Source organism: Tachysurus vachellii, chromosome 1 (assembly GCF_030014155.1).
Source record: "Tachysurus vachellii isolate PV-2020 chromosome 1, HZAU_Pvac_v1, whole genome shotgun sequence".
Lineage (NCBI taxonomy): Eukaryota > Metazoa > Chordata > Actinopteri > Siluriformes > Bagridae > Tachysurus > Tachysurus vachellii.
The window spans coordinates 4,904,686-4,930,712 of record NC_083460.1 but is presented as its reverse complement, the minus strand read 5'-3'; the positions used below and the strand labels follow the sequence as shown (position 1 = coordinate 4,930,712).

General features: G+C 38.2%; 2 protein-coding genes and 5 non-coding genes across 7 annotated transcripts; all 7 read left to right on the top strand.

Annotated features, from left to right (window-relative positions):
- Positions 1 to 753: 753 nt before the first annotated feature.
- Positions 754 to 3,968, top strand: rx2 (retinal homeobox gene 2). The gene is made up of 3 exons (XM_060892161.1): positions 754 to 1,045; positions 3,036 to 3,292; positions 3,525 to 3,968. The coding sequence occupies exons 1-3, from the start codon at positions 754 to 756 to the stop codon at positions 3,966 to 3,968; spliced, it is 993 nt and encodes a 330-aa protein (XP_060748144.1).
- A 7,488-nt stretch (positions 3,969 to 11,456) lies between these two features.
- trnag-gcc (transfer RNA glycine (anticodon GCC)) lies at positions 11,457 to 11,527 on the top strand. The gene has a single exon. It is a non-coding gene; the product is annotated as a tRNA-Gly (tRNA).
- A 655-nt stretch (positions 11,528 to 12,182) lies between these two features.
- Positions 12,183 to 12,253, top strand: trnag-gcc (transfer RNA glycine (anticodon GCC)). The gene has a single exon. It is a non-coding gene; the product is annotated as a tRNA-Gly (tRNA).
- A 919-nt stretch (positions 12,254 to 13,172) lies between these two features.
- Positions 13,173 to 13,243, top strand: trnag-gcc (transfer RNA glycine (anticodon GCC)). The gene has a single exon. It is a non-coding gene; the product is annotated as a tRNA-Gly (tRNA).
- Positions 13,244 to 15,566: 2,323 nt separating this feature from the next.
- trnag-gcc (transfer RNA glycine (anticodon GCC)) lies at positions 15,567 to 15,637 on the top strand. Its single transcript has one exon. It is a non-coding gene; the product is annotated as a tRNA-Gly (tRNA).
- Positions 15,638 to 18,027: 2,390 nt separating this feature from the next.
- trnag-gcc (transfer RNA glycine (anticodon GCC)) lies at positions 18,028 to 18,098 on the top strand. The gene has a single exon. It is a non-coding gene; the product is annotated as a tRNA-Gly (tRNA).
- Positions 18,099 to 20,469: 2,371 nt separating this feature from the next.
- Positions 20,470 to 25,070, top strand: calr3b (calreticulin 3b). The gene is made up of 9 exons (XM_060869215.1): positions 20,470 to 20,673; positions 21,711 to 21,812; positions 21,969 to 22,172; positions 22,261 to 22,355; positions 22,452 to 22,661; positions 22,842 to 22,955; positions 23,511 to 23,654; positions 23,796 to 23,888; positions 23,990 to 25,070. The coding sequence occupies exons 1-9, from the start codon at positions 20,571 to 20,573 to the stop codon at positions 24,194 to 24,196; spliced, it is 1,272 nt and encodes a 423-aa protein (XP_060725198.1). The 5' UTR covers positions 20,470 to 20,570; the 3' UTR covers positions 24,197 to 25,070.
- The last annotated feature ends 957 nt before the right edge of the window (positions 25,071 to 26,027 follow it).

Sequence of the window (26,027 nt, the reverse complement as noted above, 5' to 3'; positions counted from 1 at the left end):
AAAATTGTTTGAAAGCTCTCAAAAAGAAAGTTCTGCAATATTATTTTCAAATTCTGGGGAACTTCTATATCAGAAGTATGCAAGAAATTCTACAGTATTTTTTTTTCAGTCTTTCTGCAGCAAAGAGAGATTTAAAAATTTTGTCATGTCTCTGTTTGATATCATGTACGTACAATGATGTAAAAAGATCCAGTTATATTATAGCTATGGAAAATACTTAAAACTGTGCACAACGCTATGCCCCGTGGAACTCATATTAGCATGTGGGAAAAAAGTAACTGAAATGAATCAGACAACAAATGAATCGGATTCATTTAACTCAGCAGCAAATACAGCAGTAGTTAAAACTTAAGAGATAGAAAAGATTGGTTAAGTTTCGTTATATAGCAGCTTGTTGGTTGAATCAGAAGTCAGAGGAAGAGCTGAGATTGCTCAAATTTTTTTTCCTGCAAAAATGATCGCTTGATGAACGTTTGATTGAATTTCTCCTGTCTAAGAGGAGATGCTAACGGCTTCAAATGCTGGAAACTCATTTGCACCATTTACACTTTATTTTACCCGTCTTTCTCTCTCACTTCATAATTCACCCTAATTAACAATATAACTTCACTGATCTTTTTCTCTTCCAACAGGAAACGACAGACCCACAAAAGACCCTCTCAGAAGATGCTACATTGTTCTCTCTAGTCTGCTAAATACGCCTTATTTTTCATCATTTAACAATTTTCCTTGGACGTACACTCCTGTCCTCGAATGCATTTGTCCCTGGATTCTATAAACATGGCGGACGACGGCTACCTCTCGTCAGACAACTACCACGACCTGGGCAAAGGAGGCGGAGCAGCGATGGGCGGGCGCTTGCACAGCATTGACGTCATTCTTGGCTTCAGTAAGGAACAGGACCCTCTGCTCACCCCTATGGGACCTGCTGGGGCACGTAAAGGTGATAGAGATGTCCTGGCAGAACAGGGGAAACCGGTGACCTCTGACCCTTACGCTCACCTGCCCAGCATTTCTGACAATTCCCATCAAGCTGCCTATCATGGTGAGGAAATAGTGCTTAAATATATCACTTATCAAACATGATTTATACAATAAATCCACAGCATGCTACAGGGCAATAAATGGTTAACGTCCATAGTGGAGCCTCATGTCGATTTACGTACTGGTTATGAAATAGATCATAGTTTCACTGGAGATTTCACGACAAACATCGCTATTAAATGCAACTAACCCTCTTAATTATGGTGCAGATAAAAATCTTTTTGTTGTCACATTTTCCTCTATCAGTAACCTGCACTGATCACAGTATAATGAGTGGTTTATAAGTTTCTCCTCAACAGTAAAGAGAAAGAAACGTACAACAAATTATTACAATTTATTCGTTATAAAATACAGCGGTCATAAATACAAAATAGATCAACGATCCAAATAAAGAAAATAAGAACAAACAACTGGTAAATCTCTAATTTCCTACAATCTATTATAAATTTTATTTAGTTTGTATATTTTATTAATTAGATCTGTGGCTACTTTTTGATAATGGACCCAATTTGGTCATGTATAAATATAATTCTATAAAACAGGGGTAAATATGGTTTATTATTATTTAATATTTCTGCATAGATTTTGTTTTTAGTTTTATAAAGCATATAATTCATAACTTCAATACAATACACACTACATCTAGAGCAAAAGATATGCAGAAATCTACTACCATAGAAACCTATTTTAATCTTATGTAATTTTACTCAAGACTTGAGCTAATACAACATACCTACAAATGTATAATAATTGTCAATTTATGTTAGGGATAGTGATGAGGTCGAAGTTCTATTTTTTATTTTTTTTTTAAATAACTTCATATTACATGAAATTCCAACACATTACTTTCATATAAATTTCCTATGAGATCAGCTTGGCTTATGGGAATCAATTAAACGTTACATAGAGAACATAAATGAATTGACGGGCCCTTAATCAGAAAAAGAACCTTATCAAGAGTCACGCCTGCTACCAGCAGAACCGCACAGTTTCAGACACTAAAGCAACGATCTGATGATAATCTCGCCTAACTTCATTAGATCCATTTACACTCAGCTCCTCCTTCAACGTGTGGTTGGCATTGCTTTATTTTTGTTTCTTGGAAATAAAAATCTCTACTTTTGCCAAGCAGGTCCTTGTCATGTAGACAAACAGGTTGAGTGGTTTTAAAGCAGTTGGATTAACAGCCAAGGCCACAAGAGCTGTCACAGGTTTAGCAGGTGACATCTGTTTGCCTTTTCAGGGATTACTGAGGAGAAATACACAGACAGACAGACAGACAGAAGTGAAGGAACTCAAATTCATGTCTTGTTTGAACGAGAGTTTAAAGAGAGGTTAAATCAAAATGATATGATGGTATATGAAGATTTAAGACTTTATGAACTTTAAGAGTTAAGTCATGAGAGGGTGTGTGTTTAAGGGGTAATGTTCCTAGCCAAGATGCCTTCTGCATTTATATTGATTTCTATGGTTGCAAGGTGATCACAGGCATATACACAGGATTTTGTAACGGCTCAGCCAATCAGATTTTAGAACATCAAATGTCCCCGTTCTTTATGGGTTCTTTATGTTCTTGCCTTCTGATTGGGATACACTCTCTGGTATAAGGTTCTACATAGAATTCCTCCCAGCAAAATTGACCAAAGAATGATATATAGAGAGTGTGGTGTTCATTTTAATAGTAATGCAATACATTTTTTATACTTTCTAACCATTGTGAAGACAATGTACTACTCTTTAAGTTTGTCTCTGCTAGTTTTGAAAACGTCTTTAAGATTTAAAAAAACTCTAACAAGAAACAGCTTTAATTTTATAAGATTACAAATAAGACTTTCATTAGAACCATTAGCCATCCAAATAACAATTGAGGAACCCATTTTTCAAAGGATTGGTTTAGTTGTTAGTTTATCTTAGTTTTTCAACACCTAAGTAAATGATGAAGGATAAAGAGCAATCATTGTTATTTTTGAGCAATGTTTTTGTCTAAACAGATACAGGACTCTTTTCAAACGATAAATGTGAAGCCGAGGTTGGGGAGCTTCACCATCGTGATGTAGAGAGTGACAGCAGGTCTCCTGAACCTCTAGAGGAGGACCAACCCAAGAAGAAACACCGTCGTAACCGGACTACCTTCACCACTTACCAACTGCACGAGCTGGAACGAGCTTTTGAGAAATCACACTACCCTGATGTGTACAGTCGAGAAGAGCTGGCCATGAAGGTCAATCTCCCAGAAGTACGAGTGCAGGTACGATTGGAGTAATGTATGGTCATTTAGAACTAATAACCCAAAGAGATAATTTGTTAATTAGAAACATTAGACAGTGCAAATAGCAAAGTCTTATTACAGGATTTTTTTATTGCCATTTTAAGAGGCCCATTTGAGACTGACCCCATTTGAGCTTTAGATTGTTTCTCTATTACAAACTGCCCTTTAGCTATACCTCCACTAAAGTAGACCTTCATGGATTTTTTCCTAGGTCTGGTTTCAGAATCGACGTGCAAAATGGCGGCGTCAGGAGAAGATGGACACAGGTAGCATGAAGCTCCATGACTCACCTATGCTGTCCTTCAACCGGCCTCCCATGCCCTCAAATGTGGGACCAATGACCAACTCCTTGCCCTTAGACTCCTGGTTATCTTCACCTCTCTCCAGTGCCACTCCCATGCACAGCATCCCGGGATTCATGGGTCAATCCCAAACCCTCCAGCCGACATACCCGAGCCACCCAGGCTACCTTAACTCAACACCAGGCATAGTGCAAGGAATGCAACCAATGCCTCCTCCACCATACCAGTGTCCACCAGCCTTCAATGACAAGTATCCTCTGGAGGACATGGACCGCAGCTCCAGCATTGCAGCTCTGAGAATGAAGGCCAAGGAACATATTCAGTCCATGGACAAAACTTGGCAACCAATGTGATCCAAGGATCAGATTTTGTGTACAGTGTACAGTTTTATCAGTAGAATCAGTTAGAACTGTGTGTAAGCAGCAAATATGTTAATCATGGTATGTAACATGGAAAGTTTTTGAGGTTTAAACCACACAGCCATTGACAAAAAAAAGGCAGATCACTTTTGTTGTCTGTTGCTCCTGAAGAAGGATTTTGACTTGGTTTATATAGCTATTCAAAGAGGTAGCTAAACGTTATGCATTCTAAACCTATTGACTTTATATGAATGTAGAAATTCTACAATGAACCCAGGAATCTGAAACAGAAAGCTTAAACCTGTTAAATGTGTTTCTTCTTTGGCCATTTCCAGTATAGTTTGTAATCACGTATCAGGTGTGAGATCAAGACCAAGTGAAGACCGTGTCCAAATTTAAGTGAAGTCAAGTCAAAATCAAGGCCAAAAATAATCATTTCTTGTTGGAAGCCAAGACATTAATTGATTTACTTGGCTTCATTTGTATATTGCATCAATAATTAGACTGTAAGGCTAAAAGAAATTATTAAGCAAGGCCAAAATCATATTTAGCAAGGACAATAACTCAACACTGAGTACAAATGCTGACATATAGAAAGAAAAGGTCTTGAGACCAGACTTTAATCCAAACCTGGACTCAAGTCCTACAGCTCTACTGTCAAAACTTTGTGCTTTAACACAGGCTAATGCTTGTCCTTATTGCACCCAGGCTAATGCTTGCCCCTAATTTTGGCAGGTGTGCATTTTGGCTAGCATCGGGTACATGTGTAGCTTTGGCTGTCCAAACCTCTTCCAGGAATTATTCCAGGAATCATTATTCCTGTGCAGATCAGAAACAACACAGCATTGTCAGGATGTCTTGGAAGAAACTTAACATATTCAGAAAATAAGAGAAAAACATGAATGGTATAAGTTCTTTAGTATGTCATGCACTTGGATGGTTGCCTGTTTATCTGCAACTCTGATCTTAGGATAGACGTAAACACCAACTGCTAATGGACACACTAAAGCGTAAACTTTGAGAGGATTCACTAGCAAATGGAGTGTTTTTAATCATTCATGGGCATCTTCAGGATTGCCTGAAACTTGTTTTTTTCTGTACAACCACTGATTAAATGGCAAGAAATGACCTGTCTTCCCCCAGAGCTTGCTGAAGGATATGAGTTCATTAGCTGATTGTGTAGCTGTCATAGCAATTACGTGTATGGATGCAGATGGAGAGTCGCTTAGTCTGGTACCATGCCATGATTATTTGTTGCTCAGCGTTATTGATCTCTGCTCTTGTTTTAGACTCTAAAATAAAAAGACAAGATCTGCACTAATAGGCATCACTTCAGTTATGGGATCTTAAACCTTCACAAGGAGAGAAAACATTTTACTGAAGCTATAATCAAAATTTCAAATTGTTTTGCTTAAATATCAAGCATTTTTCATATCATGTAACTGGAACTATTTGCTTTGGCCAAATTGTTCAGGAGAGTGAGCAGCGTATTGATGCAATGCCATAAACTGAGTATATGGAACAGTAACAAAAGTACGAAACAATATTTAAGTATGAATCGTAAAGATTAACATTCTTTATATTTTGCATTGTTTTATAAAATGAATGTAATTCCAAATATATCATACTTTACCTGTCTTTTGTATCACCTGAGGAAATATTAGCAGAACTGCAAAACTTGTGGTTTCATGAGAACGATAAAGAAGCAAGGAATTGACAAAGCCAAAGATCATGTTTTTTGTTAGCTATGAAAATATTAATGTAAGCATTTAGAGATTAGCTGTTTGGACCTGTATGGATTATATGATTGTGCAGTTTTGTTAACTGTCACACTATATTTTTTGTCATGTTTTATCTTTAGATGTGAATATTTTGCACTAACAATGTCAATAAAGATAGTTCAATCAAACAACATAACTTGGATCTTCACTGCTTAATAATTTCGCAACTTAGAATAAAAGTCTTTCTTTAAGTTGCTTCTTGTCACAGAGGTCCATGACTTCGAGATCCAGCGAAAAGACGTGTTTTGTTTTATTTCACTTTGGTTATAAATGAGCAGATTTCAGTTTTGTAGTTTTACTTTACTTACTGTTTGAGTTTCAATGTGAAACTATTAAACATTTTCGAACAAAGCCTTTTAACAGGACACATATTGCCTTATTCGGTGCTTCTGCTCCTGTAAATCTGATCATACAGCCACAGCTTGATGAGCCTCATCAACATATCTGTGCAAAAAAAAAGTTGTTTTTTTTAATTGAATTAAAAAAATGGCCATTAGTTCATAAAAATGATTGTTGTGAATTACAATTAGCTTGTATTGGGATTTAATAAATAAAAAAAGAATTACATCAAACTAAAATATTTTGAAATACAATATTAATTATAAATGAATCATTTTTAAATTGATAATTACATTTACTTATAGAATTATCGGTAAGAATTATTAATATATCTTAAATTATAAATAAAAAAATATTTATAACATTTAGAACATTTATTTTATTAATATGTATATGTATTTTCTTTTTTTAATTACAATTAATTAATTAGAAACTCTAATATAATCATAGCTCTATGTCCAATCCGTGCACACACACACACGTACGTATGTATGCATGTATGTATGTATGTATGTATGTATGTATATATGTATGTATGTATTTACTGTATGTATGTATGTATAATGTGTCATTTTAATTGCTTTTAATTGATTAAAAGCCCAGTGTTTAAAGCTAGCTATGCGTAACTGCTACCTGTTCATCATCATTAGTCTGGGGGTGAGTGTGTAGTGACCTGTCCTCGACTCAGACCCAGCTAACCCCCTACCCACTTCTCACTGATGCTGGTGGGTTGATGGCTCAGATCCAGGCCGTTAGGGAGATGAGCCTCCGCTTCATCAGCCCTCTCCAGGGGACACAGAATGGGAGGGGCAGAGACATGTGAAAGAAACAATATTCATGGGCTGATAAACGAATATGGGCTTAGGAGTGCAACAGGTTTCTCTACGGTGGGAAAACATCAGCTTTTCAAGACCCTGTATAAAGTTACATTATTTCACACATATTACATAACAATTTTCATGTTTTGGGGATATGGGTGTAAAATAGTGAGCAAACTTTTTGAAACAGTTTACCATAACTTTCAAACATCTGACCCTCCGCATGGACTGGTATAATGAAAAACAGGATTCAGACAAAGTGTGCATCACCATTTATTAATTAATTTGTTGACAAATTATATAAAAATCTTTATACCAAAGTGCTATTAAGATCACAATTCTGATTGGTTTACAGGTCAAAGAAAGTTGATTCATTTTCTGTGACAGCAATTCTGACATGAATTCCAGCTGTGATTCAAATCCCGTGTTTATATTAATGTTCTTGCTCTAATACTGTAATGAGTCTGTCTGTGTTTCTGTCCTGTTTCTGTCTGCTGTCTTTCCCGGTTGTTAATTGTTTGCTCCGCCCACTCTTTGGTTTCCATGGACATTAATTGTACTCCTTCTCTCCTTCAGGTGTGTTGTCTTTGATTGGTTCCTGTCTGTTATTTATACTCTGTTTGTTCACTTCCCTGGTGTTGGTCGTTCTGTTACGCTGCAGGACAAAGGCGAGTGAGGATCCAATTGCAGATTTTTGAGTTTTAATCATTCAAAACACAAATGCAGCTGAACAGACAGGCAGACAGAACAAGGCAACAAACAGGGCTAACAGGAAACAGGAACAGGCACACCAACATCCAACATGCAATAACGACCAACACCAGGGAAGTGAACAAACAGAGTATAAATAACAGACAGGAACCAATCACAGCGCAGAAACAATCAGAGACAAAGACAACACACCTGAAGGAGAGAAGGAGTACAATTAATGTCCATGGAAACCAAAGAGTGGGCGGAGCAAACAATTAACAACCGGGAAAGACAGCAGACAGAAACAGGACAGAAACACAGACAGACTCATTACAAATACATCAGACAATAATAGATTTTTTCGTATAATAGTAATAATCGGATAATCTAGCTACAGGGGTTGCAAGCCAGTGACTTCTGTGCTGGTCTCAAGCAGGGATAAATAGAAAGGGTTGTGTCAGGAAGGGCATCTGGTGTTAAATGTGCAAAAATTAAACATGCGAATCGTAAGTGGAAATTCCATACTGGATCAGTCAAGGCCCGGGTTATCAACAACTGCCAGCAGCACTTTTGACGGCAGGATTGTTGGTCGAGGAAGGAGATGAGGGAGACGGGTTCGTAGACAGAGAAACAAGAGGAAAGGCAAGAGTATAGGTCTGAGAATAGGGACTCTTATTGTTGGTACAATGACAGGGAAAGGTAAAGAGCTGGCAGACATGATGGAGAAAAGGAAGGTAGATATACTGTGTGTGGAGAACACCAGGTGGAAGGGGAGCAAAGTACATAGTACTGAAGGGGGATACAAACTGTTTTATTTTGGTATGGATTGGAAGAGAAATGGGGTAGGAGTGATCCTGAAGGATGGGTTTGTGAGGAATGTTTTAGGGGTGAAAAGAGTGTCAGACAGGGTAATCAGATGGAAGTTGGAATTTGAAGGGATAACGTTGAATGTCATCAGTGGTTATGCTCCACAAGTAGGCTAAGCGCTAAAAGAGAAGAAGAAATTCTGGAGTGAGTTAGATGTTGTGATAGTGATGCCTATTGTGGAAGCAGACTTCAACAGGCATGCTGATAAGGGTTTGGTGTTAGGAGCCTAGAAGGACAGATGGTGGTGGACTTTGCTAAGCGGATGGAAATGTAGTTAACACTTATTTTCAGAAGCGAGGGGAACATTGAGTTACATATAAGAGTGGATGTAGAAGTACACAGGTAGACTACATTCTATGTAGACTAGGCAATCTGAGAGAGATCAGTGACTGCAAGGTGGTGGTAGGGGAGAGTGTAGCCAGACAGCATAGAATGGCGATGTGTAAGATGTCCCTGGTCAGAAAGAAGAGGAGACCAAAGATAGAAAAGAAGACCAAGTGGTGAAAGTTGAAAAAGGAAGAATTGGATGGTCAGGAAGAGCTTCCAGATGACTGGGGAAACTACAGCGGAACTGATCAGGGAGACAGGTAGGAGGGTGCTACAGTAGGTGTGTCATCTGGAAGGAGAAAAGAAGATAAGGAAACACAGTGGTGGAACAAGGAAGTACAGGACAGAATTCAGAGAAAGAGGCTAACTAAAACAAAGTGGGACATAGAAATTACCAAAGTAAATAGAAAAGATTATAAGGAATCACAGAGTAGAGTGAACAAAGTGGGATGTGACAAAGGACAAACAGAAAGCATACGATGAGTTGTATGCCAGGTTAGACACAAGGGAAGGCGAGAAGAACTTGTACGGTTAGTGAGACAGAGAGATAGAGATGGGAAGGATGTATAACAGATAAGGAAGTCTTTGAGGTAAATCATGAATGGAAAGGCTGTTGGTCCAGATGACATCCCTGTGGAGGTGTGTTTTGGGGACAAGGTCATAGAGACTAGATTGAGATGGTTTGAACATTTACAGAGGAGGGAGATGGTTATATTGGTAGAAGGATGTTGAAAATGGAGCTGCCAAGTAAGAGGTCAAGAGGAAGGCCAAAGAGGAGATATATGGAAACATTAGATATAAGGAGATATTAGGTGGAAACAGATGATTCGCTGTGGTGACCCCTAACGAGAAAAGCTGAAAGTAGAAGCAGTAATAATAGTATATTGTTACTATAGTAACAGCTCATTCACATGGTCGTAACTTAAAGCTTTGTAACAATCAGTAGGTTTTCTGCGATAGGATATGTTTTGCTTTTTCGAATTTTTAATAACTTGACAAGTTGCTTTATTTTGTATTCATAACATAAAAGGCTAACTGTTATTTAAATGATGAAATGTAACCATAACGAAATGAAAATATAAATGGAATAAAATGATCAATACTTTAAACGATCAACAACAACACCAACAGTTTCTTCAAGCCTGGTCTGGTGGACAGTAGCTTAAGCTCAGTCTCGTCACAGCGAACTATCTGAACCTTAACACTGAGGAGACACAAACATAATATTAATTCCATTTTTAAACACCTCTAACAACAAGCAATAAACAGCTCACTGATCCAGCAGAGTCCAGGATACAACAGAATTTCCAGCACATTTGTACTTTAAATGAAAAATATTTTATAAATTAACAATGTAGCTGCATTTTATTTTCTTGCTCAGAAACGCCTCATCCAATACTCAAACCTACAACATTTGAAGTGCTGAAAAGGGTGATGCTTTGTCTTCTTTTGTTTTTATTCATAGGGTGGTTTGATTACAATGAATAGCTTGTGTGTCTTGTTCTGATGTTTGTGCTCAGCTTGTGATTAACTCGCTGATTAGGAGGGCATGTTTTATGGCAGCAATAATCCAGGCACTAAGCGGAATTAATTAGGTTTGATTTCTTCTGTATGTGACCTCAGGGACCAGGATTCTGAGATGACAAATTTATTCCTTTCTTTTTATTTACACTGCTTTTTAATATATTGTTTTAGAGATATATTTTAGAATAACAGATGTTGTAATTGTGGAAATTTGATCCAAAGGTTCAGATGAACCCCAAGACAATAAGAAACACGGAAGAGGCTTAAAAGGAAGAGGCCTCTACTCTAAAACTAGCATAAATAACCCAGACTGAAGATATGGATGAGGTCCTAAAGTCATAGAGGAGTATTCTCTGGTGTGATTATACTAAAGATGTTTGGCAAAATGATCAGCAACTATGTTCCATGGAAACAGGGTGAGGCATTTAATCCAAATAACACAATGGCAGCTGTGAAGCATGGTGGTGGCAGCATCATTTTGTGAAGGTGTTTTGCTGGAAAAGCAACTGAAAAATTGCATAAAATAGATGGCAAATAGAGGAAGTAGGATTACTTGGAAATATTGAACTAAAGCCAAAAGACATCAGCTGAAAATTTGAAATTTGGTCACAGCTGTGTCTACCAGCAGGATGTCCTAAGCTTATGTCCAAAGTTATAACAAAATGATATAGACACAACGGAGTATTAATTAATTATTCATTTGTCTAGCTAAGTAATAAGGACACTGGTGGAGACGTCCCAATGGTTCATAAGTGCTAATTAGAATCGATGAGTTTTGGCTGGACTTCCTACTGCACCATTAAATGTAAGAGCGCCACAACGTGCCTAGTGGCCAAAAATATATTACATCCGTAGTGGTTTAGCGCTACCATAGAGATTGAACGGAAAAGGTTTAGGGACTTTAGATACTAGTTCGATTCTTGGCGAATGTAGTGGTAAATAAGCCAGATTTTTCTAATAATCCATGTAAAGTAGCTCGTTTGTTATGTCACCTTATCTCAGCAAGTTTATCACATACCTTTCTTAATAAAAGATTTTTGCGGAGAGCCACAAATACAAAAAAAGGATCCAAATTTCAATTTGATGAAACAGCGCCACTAAGTGCATTAATGCAAAAAATAATGCAGTTTCTGTGCGCATTGGTGGTTCAGTGGTAGAATTCTCGCCTGCCACGCGGGAGGCCCGGGTTCGATTCCCGGCCAATGCAATCTATAACTTTTGACGCAACACTAATATTTTATACACGCTTACTATCTATATTTCTAAACCACTATAGTTCTGCCAAAAATCCGGTTTCCTTCCCCAGTCCAAAGACCATCTCTGGAAAATTGTCCGTAGTGTGTGATTGCGTGAGTGAATGAGAGTGTGTGTGTGCCCTGTGATGGGTTGGCACTCCGTCCAGGGTGTATTGTATTTTTATTATGTGCCTGAAAACTAGAATCGGTGGGTTTTGTGTGAAATGCATAAGGTAAGCTTCAGCCTCAATGGAAGAGCGCCACAAAGCATTAGTGGTCGAAAATACATTGTATAATGTGTTATTGGCCAACAAATGGGTGGTGCATTGGTAAAGTTCTTGCCTGCCAGAGTTAAGGTTCGATTCCTGCTCAGTGCATGTTTAATATTTTATTGACGGCTTATAGTCTCTTTTTATGCGAAGACCCTACAACGCAAGACCACATATACATATTGCTGAAGAACACAATGCTGTTTAATTATCCATGATGCAGGAAGTGATATAACTTTAATCAGGATTTCAATACACTAAAAATTACAGAAGGATCACAAATGCAAAAAAAATTCTAATTTCAAAATGATGAAACAGCGCCACTAAGTGTCGAAACAAATCACTACAGTTTTCGTGCGCATTGGTGGTTCAGTGGTAGAATTCTCGCCTGCCACGCGGGAGGCCCGGGTTCGATTCCCGGCCAATGCAAACTATACCTTTTGATGCAACCCTAATATTTTACACATGCTTACTATATATATTTTAAACCACTATAGTTGACCCCTAATGATAAAAGCTGAATGTAGAAGCAGTAATAATAGTATATTGTTTCTATAGTAATTCACAAGGCTCATTCACATGGATCAAAAACAACACCAACCCTTTTTTCAAGCCTGGTGGACAGTAGCTTAAGCTCAGTCTCGTCACAGCGAGCTATCTGAACCTTATCACTGAAGCGACACCCGAAGAGACAAGAGGGTGTCGGTCAGAGCTTGTGAAGTAGAGCTAGACAACAGTACATAATGGCAGGGTGTAAACGAGCCATTGTTGCATTTGTGAACACAAACATAATATTAATTCATATTTAAACACCTATAACAACAAGCAATAAACAGCTCACTGATCCAGCAGAGTCCAGGATACATCAGAATTTTCATAAATAACCCAGACTGAAGATTTACAACCAGGATGAGGTCCTAAACTCATAGGAGTATTCTCTGGTGTGATTATGATCTTTTTGCCAAACATCTTTAGTATAATCACACCAGAGAATACTCCTATGAGTTTAGGACCTCATCCTGATCAGCACTATGTTCAGAGGAAACAGGGTGAGGCATTCAATCCAAAAAACACAATCCAAATGGTGGTGGCAGCATCATTTTGTGAAGGTGTTTTGCTGGAAAAGGGACTGGAAATTTTATAAAATAGGTATAGAGATTTTTCTATACCACTCATAATCCATGTAAAGTAGCTTGTTTGTTATGTCACTTTACCTCAGCAAGTTTATCACATACTTTTCTTGATCAAAGATTTCTGCGGAGAGCCAAAAATACAAAAAAGATTCAAATTTCAAAAGTGATGAAACAGCGCCACTAAGTGTCTAAACAAAACATTACAGTTTTCGTGCGCATTGGTGGTTCAGTGGTAGAATTCTCGCCTGCCACGCGGGAGGCCCGGGTTCGATTCCCGGCCAATGCAAAACTATACCTTTTGATGCAACCCTAATATTTTATACATGCTTACTATATATATTTTAAACCACTATAGTTGTGCCAAAAATATTTTACATCAATAGTGCTTTAGTGCTACCATAAAGAATGAATGGAAAACGGTTAGGAAGTTTAGATAAAAAAGAGAGTATCCCAGAGAGATACTGGTTTTATTCGCGGTGAATGTAGCGCAGAATCTTTTGTAATTCATAGCTTTTCGTTAGTACTTTCCATTTTGCTGATTATCGCACAAGTTGGTATGATGATGTGATTGTCCTTTAGTACAAATTTCACTTTGACTACGGTTTAATTTAATTCAATCTGAGAGAGATCAGTGACTGCAAGGTGGTGGTAGGGAAGAGTGTAGCCAGACAGCATCGAATGGCGATGTGTAAGATGTCCCTGGTGGTCAGAAAGAAGAGGAGACCAAAGATAGAAAAGAAGACCAAGTGGTGAAAGTTGAAAAAGGAAGAATGTTGTAGGAATTCAGACAGAACCTGAGACAGGCATTGGATGGTCAGGAAGAGCTTCCAGATGACTGGGAAACTACAGCAGAAGTTGAAGTATTTGCAGTCAACTGTCCAGTGTGAAAGGAAGTGTGAAAAATAGTTGAAGAGGTGAGTGCAAGCGGGCTGGAGTGGGAGGAGAAAAGTGTCAGGAGTGTTGTGAGACAGAAGAGTGTCAGCAAAAATCAAAGGAAAGTTGTACAAGACAGTAGTGACACACCTTTGACACTTTCATTGTAACTTTGAACAAATGTTTTAAACTCATGGTATCTTAAGTATGTAACTTAGTGAGCCAGCATTAATGTATTCAATGTTAGAGATTTAAGCACTTATGTACGTCGCTCTGGATAAGGGCGTCTGCCAAATGCTGTAAATGTAAATGTAAATGTAGTGAGAGCAGCTCTGCTGTATGTGTTAGAGACTGTAGCAGTGAGGAAAAGGACATGAGACAGAGATGGAGGTAGCAGAGATGAGGATGTTGAGGTTCTCTTTAGGAGTGACAAGGATAGACAGGATTAGGAATGAGCACATCAGAGGGACAGCCCAGGTTGGCTGTTTTGGGGACAAGGTCATAGAGACTAGATTGAGATGGTTTGAACATTTACAGAGGAGGGAGACGGTTATATTGGTAGAAGGATGCTGAAAATGGAGCTGCCAGGTAAGAGGTCAAGAGGAAGGCCAAAGAGGAGATATATGGAAACATTAGATATAAGGAGATATTAGGTGGAAACAGATGATTCGCTGTGGCGTCCCCTGATGAGAAAAGCTGAATGTAGAAGCAGTAATAATAGTATATTGTTTCTATAGTAACAGCTCATTCACATGGGTATTGTAACAATCAGTAGGTTTTCTGCGACAGGATATGTTTTGAATGCTTTTTCGAATTTTCGAAAGAGGCTGGTAAAGGAATATCTGTTTATTGCTGCTGTAATATAAGTGGAACTAACCTGGTTTACAGATGTTCCACAGCATTTAATGCAACTCTAATATCATGAAAACGAATGACATGCTGTTATTTAAATGATGAAATGTAACCATAAAGAAATGAAAATATGAATGGAATAAAATGATCAACACTTTAACAACAACACCAACCCTTTTTTCAAGCCTGGTGGACAGTAGCTTAAGCTCAGTCTCGTCACAGCGAGCTATCTGAACCTTATCACTGAAGCGACACCCGAAGAGACAAGAGGGTGTCGGTCAGAGCTTGTGAAGTAGAGCTAGACAACAGTACATAATGGCAGGGTGTAAACGAGCCATTGTTGCATTTGTGAACACAAACATAATATTAATTCATATTTAAACACCTCTAACAACAAGCAATAAACAGCTCACTGATCCAGCAGAGTCCCGGATACAACAGAATTTTCATAAATAACCAACACTGAAGATTTACAACCAGGATGAGGTCCTAAACTCTTAGAGGAGTATTCTCTGGTGTGATTATACTAAAGATGTTTGGCAAAAAGATCAGCACTATGTTCAGAGGAAACAGGGTGAGGCATTTAATCCAAATAACACAATGTCAGCTGTGAAGCATGGTGGTGGCAGCATCATTTTGTGAAGGTGTTTTGCTGGAAAAGGGACTGGAAAATGTATAAAAATAGGTATAGAGATTTTTCTATACCACTCATAATCCATGTAAAGTAGCTTGTTTGTTATGTCACTTTACCTCAGCAAGTTTATCACATACTTTTCTTGATCAAAGATTTCTGCGGAGAGCCACAAATACAAAAAAGATTCACATTTCAAAAGTGATGAAACAGCGCCACTAAGTGTCTAAACAAAACATTATAGTTTTCGTGCGCATTGGTGGTTCAGTGGTAGAATTCTCGCCTGCCACGCGGGAGGCCCGGGTTCGATTCCCGGCCAATGCAAAACTATACCTTTTGATGCAACCCTAATATTTTATACATGCTTACTATATATATTTTAAACCACTATAGTTGTGCCAAAAATATTTTACATCAATAGTGCTTTAGTGCTACCATAAAGAATGAATGGAAAACGGTTAGGAAGTTTAGCTAAAAAAAAATCCCAGAGAGATACTGGTTTGATTCGCGGTGAATGTAGCGCAGAATCTTTTGTAATTCATAGCTTTTCGTTAGTACTTTCCATTTTGCTGATTATCGCACAAGTTGGTATGATGATGTGATTGTCCTTTAGTACAAATTTCACTTTGACTACGGTTTAATTTAATTCAATCTGAGAGAGATCAGTGACTGCAAGGTGGTGGTAGGGAAGAGTGTAGCCAGACAGCATCGAATGGCGATGTGTAAGATGTCCCTGGTGGTCAGAAAGAAGAGGAGACCAAAGATAGAAAAGAAGACCAAGTGGTGAAAGTTGAAAAAGGAAGAATGTTGTAGGAATTCAGACAGAACCTGAGTCAGGCATTGGATGGTCAGGAAGAGCTTCCAGATGACTGGGAAACTACAGCAGATGTTGAAGTATTTGCAGTCAACTGTCCAGTGTGAAAGGAAGTGTGAAAAATAGTTGAAGAGGTGAGTGCAAGCGGGCTGGAGTGGGAGGAGAAAAGTGTCAGGAGTGTTGTGAGACAGAAGAGTGTCAGCAAAAATCAAAGGAAAGTTGTACAAGACAGTAGTGACACACCTTTGACACTTTCATTGTAACTTTGAACAAATGTTTTAAACTCATGGTATCTTAAGTATGTAACTTAGTGAGCCAGCATTAATGTATTCAATGTTAGAGATTTAAGCACTTATGTACGTCGCTCTGGATAAGGGCGTCTGCCAAATGCTGTAAATGTAAATGTAAATGTAGTGAGAGCAGCTCTGCTGTATGTGTTAGAGACTGTAGCAGTGAGGAAAAGGACATGAGACAGAGATGGAGGTAGCAGAGATGAGGATGTTGAGGTTCTCTTTAGGAGTGACAAGGATAGACAGGATTAGGAATGAGCACATCAGAGGGACAGCCCAGGTTGGCTGTTTTGGGGACAAGGTCATAGAGACTAGATTGAGATGGTTTGAACATTTACAGAGGAGGGAGACGGTTATATTGGTAGAAGGATGCTGAAAATGGAGCTGCCAGGTAAGAGGTCAAGAGGAAGGCCAAAGAGGAGATATATGGAAACATTAGATATAAGGAGATATTAGTTGGAAACAGATGATTCGCTGTGGCGACCCCTGATGAGAAAAGCTGAATGTAGAAGCAGTAATAATAGTATATTGTTTCTATAGTAACAGCTCATTCACATGGGTATTGTAACAATCAGTAGGTTTTCTGCAACAGGATATGTTTTACTTTTTCAAATTTTTGGTAACTTGACAAGTTGCTTTATTTTGTATTCATAACATGAAAGAGGCTGGTAAAGGAATATCTGTTTATCGCTGCTGTAATATAAGTGGAACTAACCTGGTTTACAGATGTTCCACAGCATTTAATGCAACTCTAATATCATGAAAACGAATGACATGCTGTTATTTAAATGATGAAATGTAACCATAAAGAAATGAAAATATGAATGGAATAAAATGATCAACACTTTAACAACAACACCAACCCTTTTTTCAAGCCTGGTGGACAGTAGCTTAAGCTCAGTCTCGTCACAGCGAGCTATCTGAACCTTATCACTGAGGCGACACCCGAAGAGACAAGAGGGTGTCGGTCAGAGCTTGTGAAGTAGAGCTAGACAACAGTACATAATGGCAGGGTGTAAACGAGCCATTGTTGCATTTGTGAACACAAACATAATATTAATTCATATTTAAACACCTCTAACAACAAGCAATAAACAGCTCACTGATCCAGCAGAGTCCAGGATACATCAGAATTTTCATAAATAACCCAGACTGAAGATTTACAACCAGGATGAGGTCCTAAACTCATAGGAGTATTCTCTGGTGTGATTATGATCTTTTTGCCAAACATCTTTAGTATAATCACACCAGAGAATACTCCTATGAGTTTAGGACCTCATCCTGATCAGCACTATGTTCAGAGGAAACAGGGTGAGGCATTCAATCCAAAAAACACAATCCAAATGGTGGTGGCAGCATCATTTTGTGAAGGTGTTTTGCTGGAAAAGGGACTGGAAATTTTATAAAATAGGTATAGAGATTTTTCTATACCACTCATAATCCATGTAAAGTAGCTTGTTTGTTATGTCACTTTACCTCAGCAAGTTTATCACATACTTTTCTTGATCAAAGATTTCTGCGCAGAGCCACAAATACAAAAAAGATTCAAATTTCAAAAGTGATGAAACAGCGCCACTAAGTGTCTAAACAAAAGAATGTAATTTTCGTGCGCATTGGTGGTTCAGTGGTAGAATTCTCGCCTGCCACGCGGGAGGCCCGGGTTCGATTCCCGGCCAATGCAAACTGTACCTTTTGATGCAACCCTAATATTTTACACATGCTTATTATATATATATTTTAAACCACTATAGTTGACCGCTAATGATAAAAGCTGAATGTAGAAGCAGTAATAATAGTATATTGTTTCTATAGTAATTCACATGGCTCATTCACATGGGTATTGTAACCACTATAGTTGTGCCAAAAATATTTTCCATCAATAGTGCTTTAGTGCTACCATAAAGAATGAATGGAAAACGGTTAGGAAGTTTAGCTAAAAAAAATCCCAGAGAGATACTGGTTTGATTCATGGTGAATGTAGCGCAGAATCTTTTGTAATTCATAGCTTTTCGTTAGTACTTTCCATTTCGCTGATTATCGCACAAGTTGGTATGATGATGTGATTGTCCTTTAGTACAAATTTCACTTTGACTACGGTTTAATTTAATTTAATTTATTAAATTTGACTTTGACTTTATATTGGTAGAAGGATGTTGAAAATGGAGCTGCCAGGTAAGAGGTCAAGAGGAAGGCCAAAGAGGAGATATATGGAAACATTAGATATAAGGAGATATTAGGTGGAAACAGATGATTCGCTGTGGCGTCCCCTGATGAGAAAAGCTGAATGTAGGAGCAGTAATAATAGTATATTGTTTCTATAGTAACAGCTCATTCACATGTGTATTGTAACAATCAGTAGGTTTTCTGCAACAGGATATGTTTTGCTTTTTCGAATTTTTGGTAACTTGACAAGTTGCTTTATTTTGTATTCATAACATGAAAGAGGCTGGTAAAGGAATATCTGTTTATCATGCATTTGTGAACACAAACATAATATTAATTCATATTTAAACACCTCTAACAACAAGCAATAAACAGCTCACTGATCCAGCAGAGTCCCGGATACAACAGAATTTTCATAAATAACCCAGACAAGATTTACAACCAGGATGAGGTCCTAAACTCTTAGAGGAGTATTCTCTGGTGTGATTATACTAAAGATGTTTGGCAAAATGATCAGCACTATGTGCAGAGGAAACAGGGTGAGGCATTTAATCCAAATAACACAATGCCAGCTGTGAAGCATGGTGGTGGCAGCATCATTTTGTGAAGGTGTTTTGCTGGAAAAGGGACTGGAAAATTTATAACATAGGTATAGAAATAAAGTAGATTTTTCTGTACCACTCATAATCCATGTAAAGTAGCTTGTTTGTTATGTCACTTTACCTCAGCAAGTTTATCACATACTTTTCTTGATCAAAGATTTCTGCGCAGAGCCACAAATACAAAAAAGATTCAAATTTCAAAAGTGATGAAACAGCGCCACTAAGTGTCTAAACAAAACAGTGCAGTTTCCGTGCGCATTGGTGGTTAATTCTCGCCTGAAACGCGGGAGGCACGGGTTCGATTCCCGGCCAATGCTAATTGTATCTTTTGATACAACCCTAATATTTTAAAGATGCTTAGATGCATTTGTGTGAAATGCAAACGTCAAGCTTCAGTCGCAATGGAAAGAGCGCCACAAAGCGTTAGTGGTCGAAAATATATTGTATCGGTTGTGGTTTTAGCTAAACTCCACCAGACGTTTTTCATTGATCTAAAATAATTATTTCCTGCTATAATTGAACACAGAATGTACAAATATCGAAAATTATGAAACAGCGTCAACAAATGGGTGGTGCATTGGTAATGTTCTTGCCTGCCAGAGGTCATGTCCAGGCATTCCTGCTCAATGCATGTCTAATACTTTATTGACGATTCATAGACTCTCTTTTATGCGAAGACCTTACAACCAAAGACCACATATACATATTGCCGAAGAACACAATACTGTTTAATTATCCATGATGCAGGAAGTGATATAACTCTAATCAGGATTTCAATACACTAAAAATTACAGAAGGATCACAAAGCAATTTAAAGTAAAATTCTTCCACCAGCAAATACTTGACTTAGCATACTAAATAAAATATATAAAAGTGTGGGTACTTATTTAAAGTAGGTACACACAGAAACGTTTAGTACACAAAAAATACCAGACATACACAGAATTCACCACAATGCGGGTGGGTATTGTACAAAGTGTGCAATGTGCAAAGTAGTATGCAAAGATGGTCGTGATTTCGTGCAGATGAACTGACGTTCTTATCCAAAACAGCTGACTACAACAATATCGAGTTTCAATTAATATTCACAAAAAAAAAAAATGGCTCGTTTATTGAATTCACTTCCTTTATAATTTCATGGCACGTGTGTAAGAAGCAACCCTATAGAGGCGCTACGCCCTTCGGAGGCGTGCCCTACGCGCTTCGTGGGCTATTGTGATTGGTTCGCTGGTCGGCTCAGCAGCCAATGAAAGACAGACATCTGTTCATCCACGCTCCTCCGAAATCAGCGATAAACCTCACAAGACCTGGCTGAGGCGGTCAAAGTGCTGGACGGGGAAGAGCTGGGAAGGAAGACCGGTACCGCTCGACGATAAATTTAACCACAAATGAAAATGCAGAACTTTAAGTTGTTAACGATATTTTCAACAGTACTGTTGGCGTTTTCAGTCGACGCAGTTGTTTACTTTAAAGAGCAATTCCTCGACGGTGGTAAGTTAAATTAGTGCTAGCAGGATGCTAACAAACAAGGAACTTAGCTTAATTAGCAAATAGCATGAAAAGAAGTGTAATATATATAATGAAAAAAAAAAATAGACTTGTATATTAACTGTAAATTTGTTTCTTTTTAGCAGTTTGGTCATTTTAAATTTCTTTCTGTGTGATATATTTAATCTTACATGGTTTACAAGCTCACTCCTGATACTATGGATAACAAATAGGGTCATAATGCATTATTATTATTATTATTATTATTATTATTATTGTTGTTGTTGTTGTTGTTTTATAGTCGTGTGTTGGTTCCCTTCCAAACCTTTCACACCTTTTAGATCTTAATGAGCTGAAAGTAACAAGCGAAAGATTAGGATTAGAATCGAAAGTAAAACGTTTTAGTTTGATGCATTGTGTGGTTTTTGCCAAGCAGGAAACGTCTTAGATGTTAATTGTTTTTTTGTTGTTTTTTTTTTTTACCACCAAACACATGATGATCTCAGAATGTTACATTTCCTGAAAATGAGACAGGAATGTCGTGTGATTTTGATGCAACCCCGAATCCATTCATCTGTCTCTTCCTCATACAGACTTGTATATTCATTTGTTTCTTTTTTTTTTTATACCTTTTATCGACCTGCTTACATTTTTAATACTTTATTATATTATAGTAATATGTAGTGAGATTAATCAAAAGATGGTGCATGTTGATTGGTCACAAGGGCTTGTTTGAAAGTTGTGGGCATGTGGTTTATTACACAATTAACTATCTCAATAGTAGTCAAAAGGCTGTTTGTAGAGCACAGCTTCTTATTTTTTTCCCCTTTCCAAACACTGAACCAATGGGTGGGTCTGCAATTTGAATTTTGTGTTAAGCCACAGGTAACCGTGACACTATGTAAATGAAACATTCCTGAAGCCAGATACGTTTTTAACTTGTTAAGCTCTTTCCATCGCACCCGGACAAATACGAAGGGTTTAAAGTCTCTTTATAGCCCTCGCCTGCTATTGACCGATTTTCCATCCTGATGTTGCAGACGCGTGGAAGAGTCGGTGGGTGAACTCTGAGCACAAATCTGACTACGGAGAGTTTAAACTTACTGCTGGTAACTTCTACGGCGATGCAGACAAAGACAAAGGTAAAGTCAACTCTGCTGTGAAATGAAACATTTGTGATTATGGACACTGAAATACAGTAGACTAAAGCCTGTAACTCTGTGGACTTGAAATGAAGACTCTGGTCTTATTCATGCATGTTTTCTTTTTTTGTGTGTGTGTGTTTTTGTTTTTTTAAGGTTTGCAAACCAGCCAGGATGCCAGATTCTACGCTACCTCTGCACGCTTTGAGCCTTTCAGCAATGAGGGAAAAAGCCTGGTGATCCAGTTCACCGTCAAGCACGAACAGAAAATTGATTGCGGCGGCGGTTATGTCAAAGTCTTCCCCGCTGACCTCAACCAGGCTGACATGCACGGAGACTCGCAGTACTACATCATGTTCGGTGGGTCTCGATTTTAATTCCTCCTTTTTTTAAATTGCCTGTTATTGATTAATTAGAAAATCAATTATGCTTTTAATGATCTCAACAGGTCCAGATATCTGTGGTTACAGCACAAAAAAGGTCCACGTCATCTTTAACTACAAAGGCAAGAACCACCTCATCAAGAAAGATATCAAGTGTAAAGTAAGTGATTGTTCTATTTAATTATTTTGTGTATTGCTGTCAGTTTGTTAGTCCATTATTGGTGTTGTAAACACTGTCATAATTTCTTTGTGCCAGGACGACGAGATGACCCACCTCTACACACTGATCCTGAACCCGGATCAGACCTACGAGGTGAAGATCGACAACGAGAAGGTGGAGTCCGGCTCCCTGGAGGAGGACTGGGACATCTTGCCTCCTAAGAAGATCAAGGACCCAGAAGCCAAGAAGCCAGAGGACTGGGATGATCGTGCCAAGATTGATGATGAGGCAGACACCAAGCCAGAGGTCTGTATCATGTGGCACTGCATTCAATTCTTTTAGCTAACCACGCTTTCATGGCCGATCATGTTGATTAACCAGTGACAAGATCTTTAAACTGTAGGTGAAGCAGGATCTCCCCCAACTGTAGCACGTTTAAGACTCTAGGTGTAGCTGCTGTTAATGCACCATGTGTAATTTCCTTAGGACTGGGACAAACCTGAGAACATTCCAGATCCTGATGCTAAGAAGCCCGAAGACTGGGATGAGGATATGGATGGCGAGTGGGAGCCTCCTATGATCCCCAACCCAGAATACAAGGTACAGACCCCTCTTGCATTGCGTGAACTTTTTTATTAATTTCTCTCGTTTCATTTCACTTTACTATTCCTCCAATTATTCGAGGTTCACACTTGCATGCAAGAATGTGGCTGCTGAATATTTGTCCTTGCTGGAGCACCAAAAGCACCAGTAGGTGGAGTTGGATCTGGTTCAATTTCTCCTAGAAGTTTAGCCCTAATCATTAACCCACATCACACTGTACATTACCACAATAAACGCACACTGCCTCCTAGTCGTCTTGTTTCTGGTGGGAGAATCCGGTCTGACTCGACCCCATGGGCCATTTGTTCTGCACCAAGTGGTACTTTTTGGAACATTTTCAGTCCACACAGTCATATGACATCTATGACTAAGTCTGGTACATAACATGTCAGTTAAACGGCACATGTTCCCACTGATAAGCACAATATTCATTTGTGATTTTACTGGTTATCTTTAGAAGCTATGTATATTTACTACCATCTGGACACTACAGAATTTTTGCATTGACTGCAAACTCTCTTTCTGAGCTTGTAATTTATTTCATCTCTGCAGGGAGAGTGGAAACCGAAGCAGATCGATAACCCCAACTACAAAGGCGTCTGGGTGCACCCTGAGATCGACAACCCCGAGTACAGCCCTGACTCTGTGATCTACAAGTTTGACAATGTCGGAGTTATCGGGCTGGATCTGTGGCAGGTGTGTTTTCCTACTTGAGATGATTTTCACTATTCAGTACATCTTAGCTGTGAAATGGCCCCATGTTTGGAAAAAAAAAAAAGCTAGCTGGCTGTGTAACAGTACACTAACATAAATACTCTAAATCTTTATTGATATCAGGTCAAGGCTGGCACCATCTTCGACAACTTCCTGATCACAGATGACGTGAAAGAAGCTGAGAAGTTCGGAAAAGAAACCTGGGGCGTCACTAAGGTAATTTCGTTCAGGTTCTTGTGAATATTTTTCTGTCCTAGGAAAGTCTAGCAAGTGTAATATTTTTTTATTTTTATTTATTTATTTATTTTTTGTGGCAGGGTCCAGAGAAGAAAATGAAAGATGAGCAAGATGAAAAGAAACGCAAAGAAGAAGAGGAAAAGAACAAGGATCAGGAAACAGTGGCAGAAGACGAGGAAGGAGACGAGGACGGAGACGAAGAAGGAGACTACGAGGAGGAACCTGAGATGACAGATGAGCCTGAAGCAGAGGGAGAAGAGGATTTTCAGCATAAAGACGAGTTATAAATCTGGAACTGCTTCCTCAGCACACTTCTTGTGGCACCAGGGAAACAGCTGCAGGGCATCAGGTCACAATGATGCCAATTGAAATGGGACTTTTTTTTACATGGAACAGAAAGCAGAGTAGTTTATTGAATAGAAAGCAAAGTTAAGATTATTGTTTTGTTTTTGGGTGTGTTTTTATTTTATCTAATTTTTTTTTTTGGGAAGATGAGGTTAGGAAGCAGGTGTAGGATTTGGGGGTTGAGCTCTTTCATAAATCTTTTCCTATTTGCCTCGTGGAAAAAAAAAATAGATTGACTACTTTGCCCAAGAGATCAGTTTCATTCTGTGGATTTTTATTTTTTTTTTAAACTTGAAGTTAACACGGTTGTAAATACATTGAAGTTATTGGTTCATAACAGAGGAAGATTTCTACCTGGTGAGAATGTTTTGAGAGAGAGAGTGAAGGGTTGAAGATGATTATATTATACTTAAAATCCACAGAATTCAAATAGAAACTCTTTTCTACTCTAGTCCTCCTGTGACTAATTTTTTTTTCCTCTTCGGCACTGATTTTTTATTTTTTTTTTGTTCCACAATTTTTTCTGTCTCCAACCATGACTCTGAATGTGATTCCACTCTTTCCAGCTCTATTTATTTAACAGAAAGGTCTTCTGAGTTATCTGACCCACAACACACCATTTTACATTCTGTGAAAGTAATGACCAACCTGCCCAGGACAAAATGGTCTTATGACTAAGATCATCATTATAATGTGAAGCAGAGGTTTCCAACATTGAAAAAATAAGACTTTCATGTCAGTACTCCTGGGTCACTGTTCAGTCATCAGTCGTGTGTCTGTGATGCCAATACTTTTAATAAAAGAATTTATTAATGACGACAGTTTTGAGCTTCATTTATTTACTCGTATGAATTGTTGGAAGATGAGGGGTCAAAGTTTGTATTTTATTTATCTAAAAAGGGTTTTGGCTTATTACTTAGTTGTTTGTTTTGAAAATGGCAAATCTACAGAAATAAGAGTGATCCTGATCTGTTATTGTATTAAATGTAGACGGGGGGAAAAAAAGACATGGGTCTCTACGAGGAGCTATAAATGGTTAAAGAAAGTGAAACAGAAATGATGTACAGGTGCTGGTCATATAATTAGAATATCATGAAAAAGTTGATTTCACTAATTCCATTCAAAAAGTGAAACTTGTATATTATATTCATTCATTACACACAGACTGATATATTTCAAATGTTTATTTCTTTTAATTTTGATTATAACTGACAACTAAGGAAATTTCAGTATTCAGTATCTCAGCAAATTAGAATATTACTTAAGACCAATACAAATAAAGGATTTTTAGAAATCTGGGCCAAGCGAAAAGTATGAACATGAAAAGTATGAGCATGTACAGCACTCACTACTTAGCTGGGGCTCCTTTTGCCTGAATTACTGCAGCAATGCGGCATGGCATGGAGGTGATCAGTCTGTGGCACTGCTCAGGTGTTATGAGAGCCCAGGTTGCTCTGATAGTGGCCTTCAGCTCTTCTGCATTGGCATATCGCATCTTCCTCTTCACAAGGCCATATAGATTTTCTATGGGGTTAAGGTCAGGCGAGTTTGCTGGCCAATTAAGTACAGGGATCCCATGGTCCTTAAACCAGGTACTGGTAGCTTTGGCACTGTGTGCAGGTGCCAAGTCCTGTTGGAAAATTAAATCTGCATCTCCATAAAGTTGGTCAGCAGCAGGAAGCATGAATTGCTCTAAAACATCCTGGTTTAAGGACCATGGGATCCCTTTCTAAAAATCCTTTCTTTGTATTGGTCTTAAGTAATATTCTAATT

Excerpts from the sequence above, each read along its gene's own strand:
- rx2 (XM_060892161.1), top strand. The coding sequence starts at position 754 with ATGCATTTGTCCCTGGATTCTATAAACATGGCGGACGACGGCTACCTC. Across the intron at positions 1,046-3,035 it reads CCATCAAGCTGCCTATCATG|ATACAGGACTCTTTTCAAAC; the intron begins GTGAGGAAATAG and ends TTGTCTAAACAG. Across the intron at positions 3,293-3,524 it reads TCCCAGAAGTACGAGTGCAG|GTCTGGTTTCAGAATCGACG; the intron begins GTACGATTGGAG and ends ATTTTTTCCTAG.
- calr3b (XM_060869215.1), top strand. The coding sequence starts at position 20,571 with ATGAAAATGCAGAACTTTAAGTTGTTAACGATATTTTCAACAGTACTG. Across the intron at positions 22,956-23,510 it reads TCCCCAACCCAGAATACAAG|GGAGAGTGGAAACCGAAGCA; the intron begins GTACAGACCCCT and ends TCATCTCTGCAG. Across the intron at positions 23,655-23,795 it reads TCGGGCTGGATCTGTGGCAG|GTCAAGGCTGGCACCATCTT; the intron begins GTGTGTTTTCCT and ends TATTGATATCAG.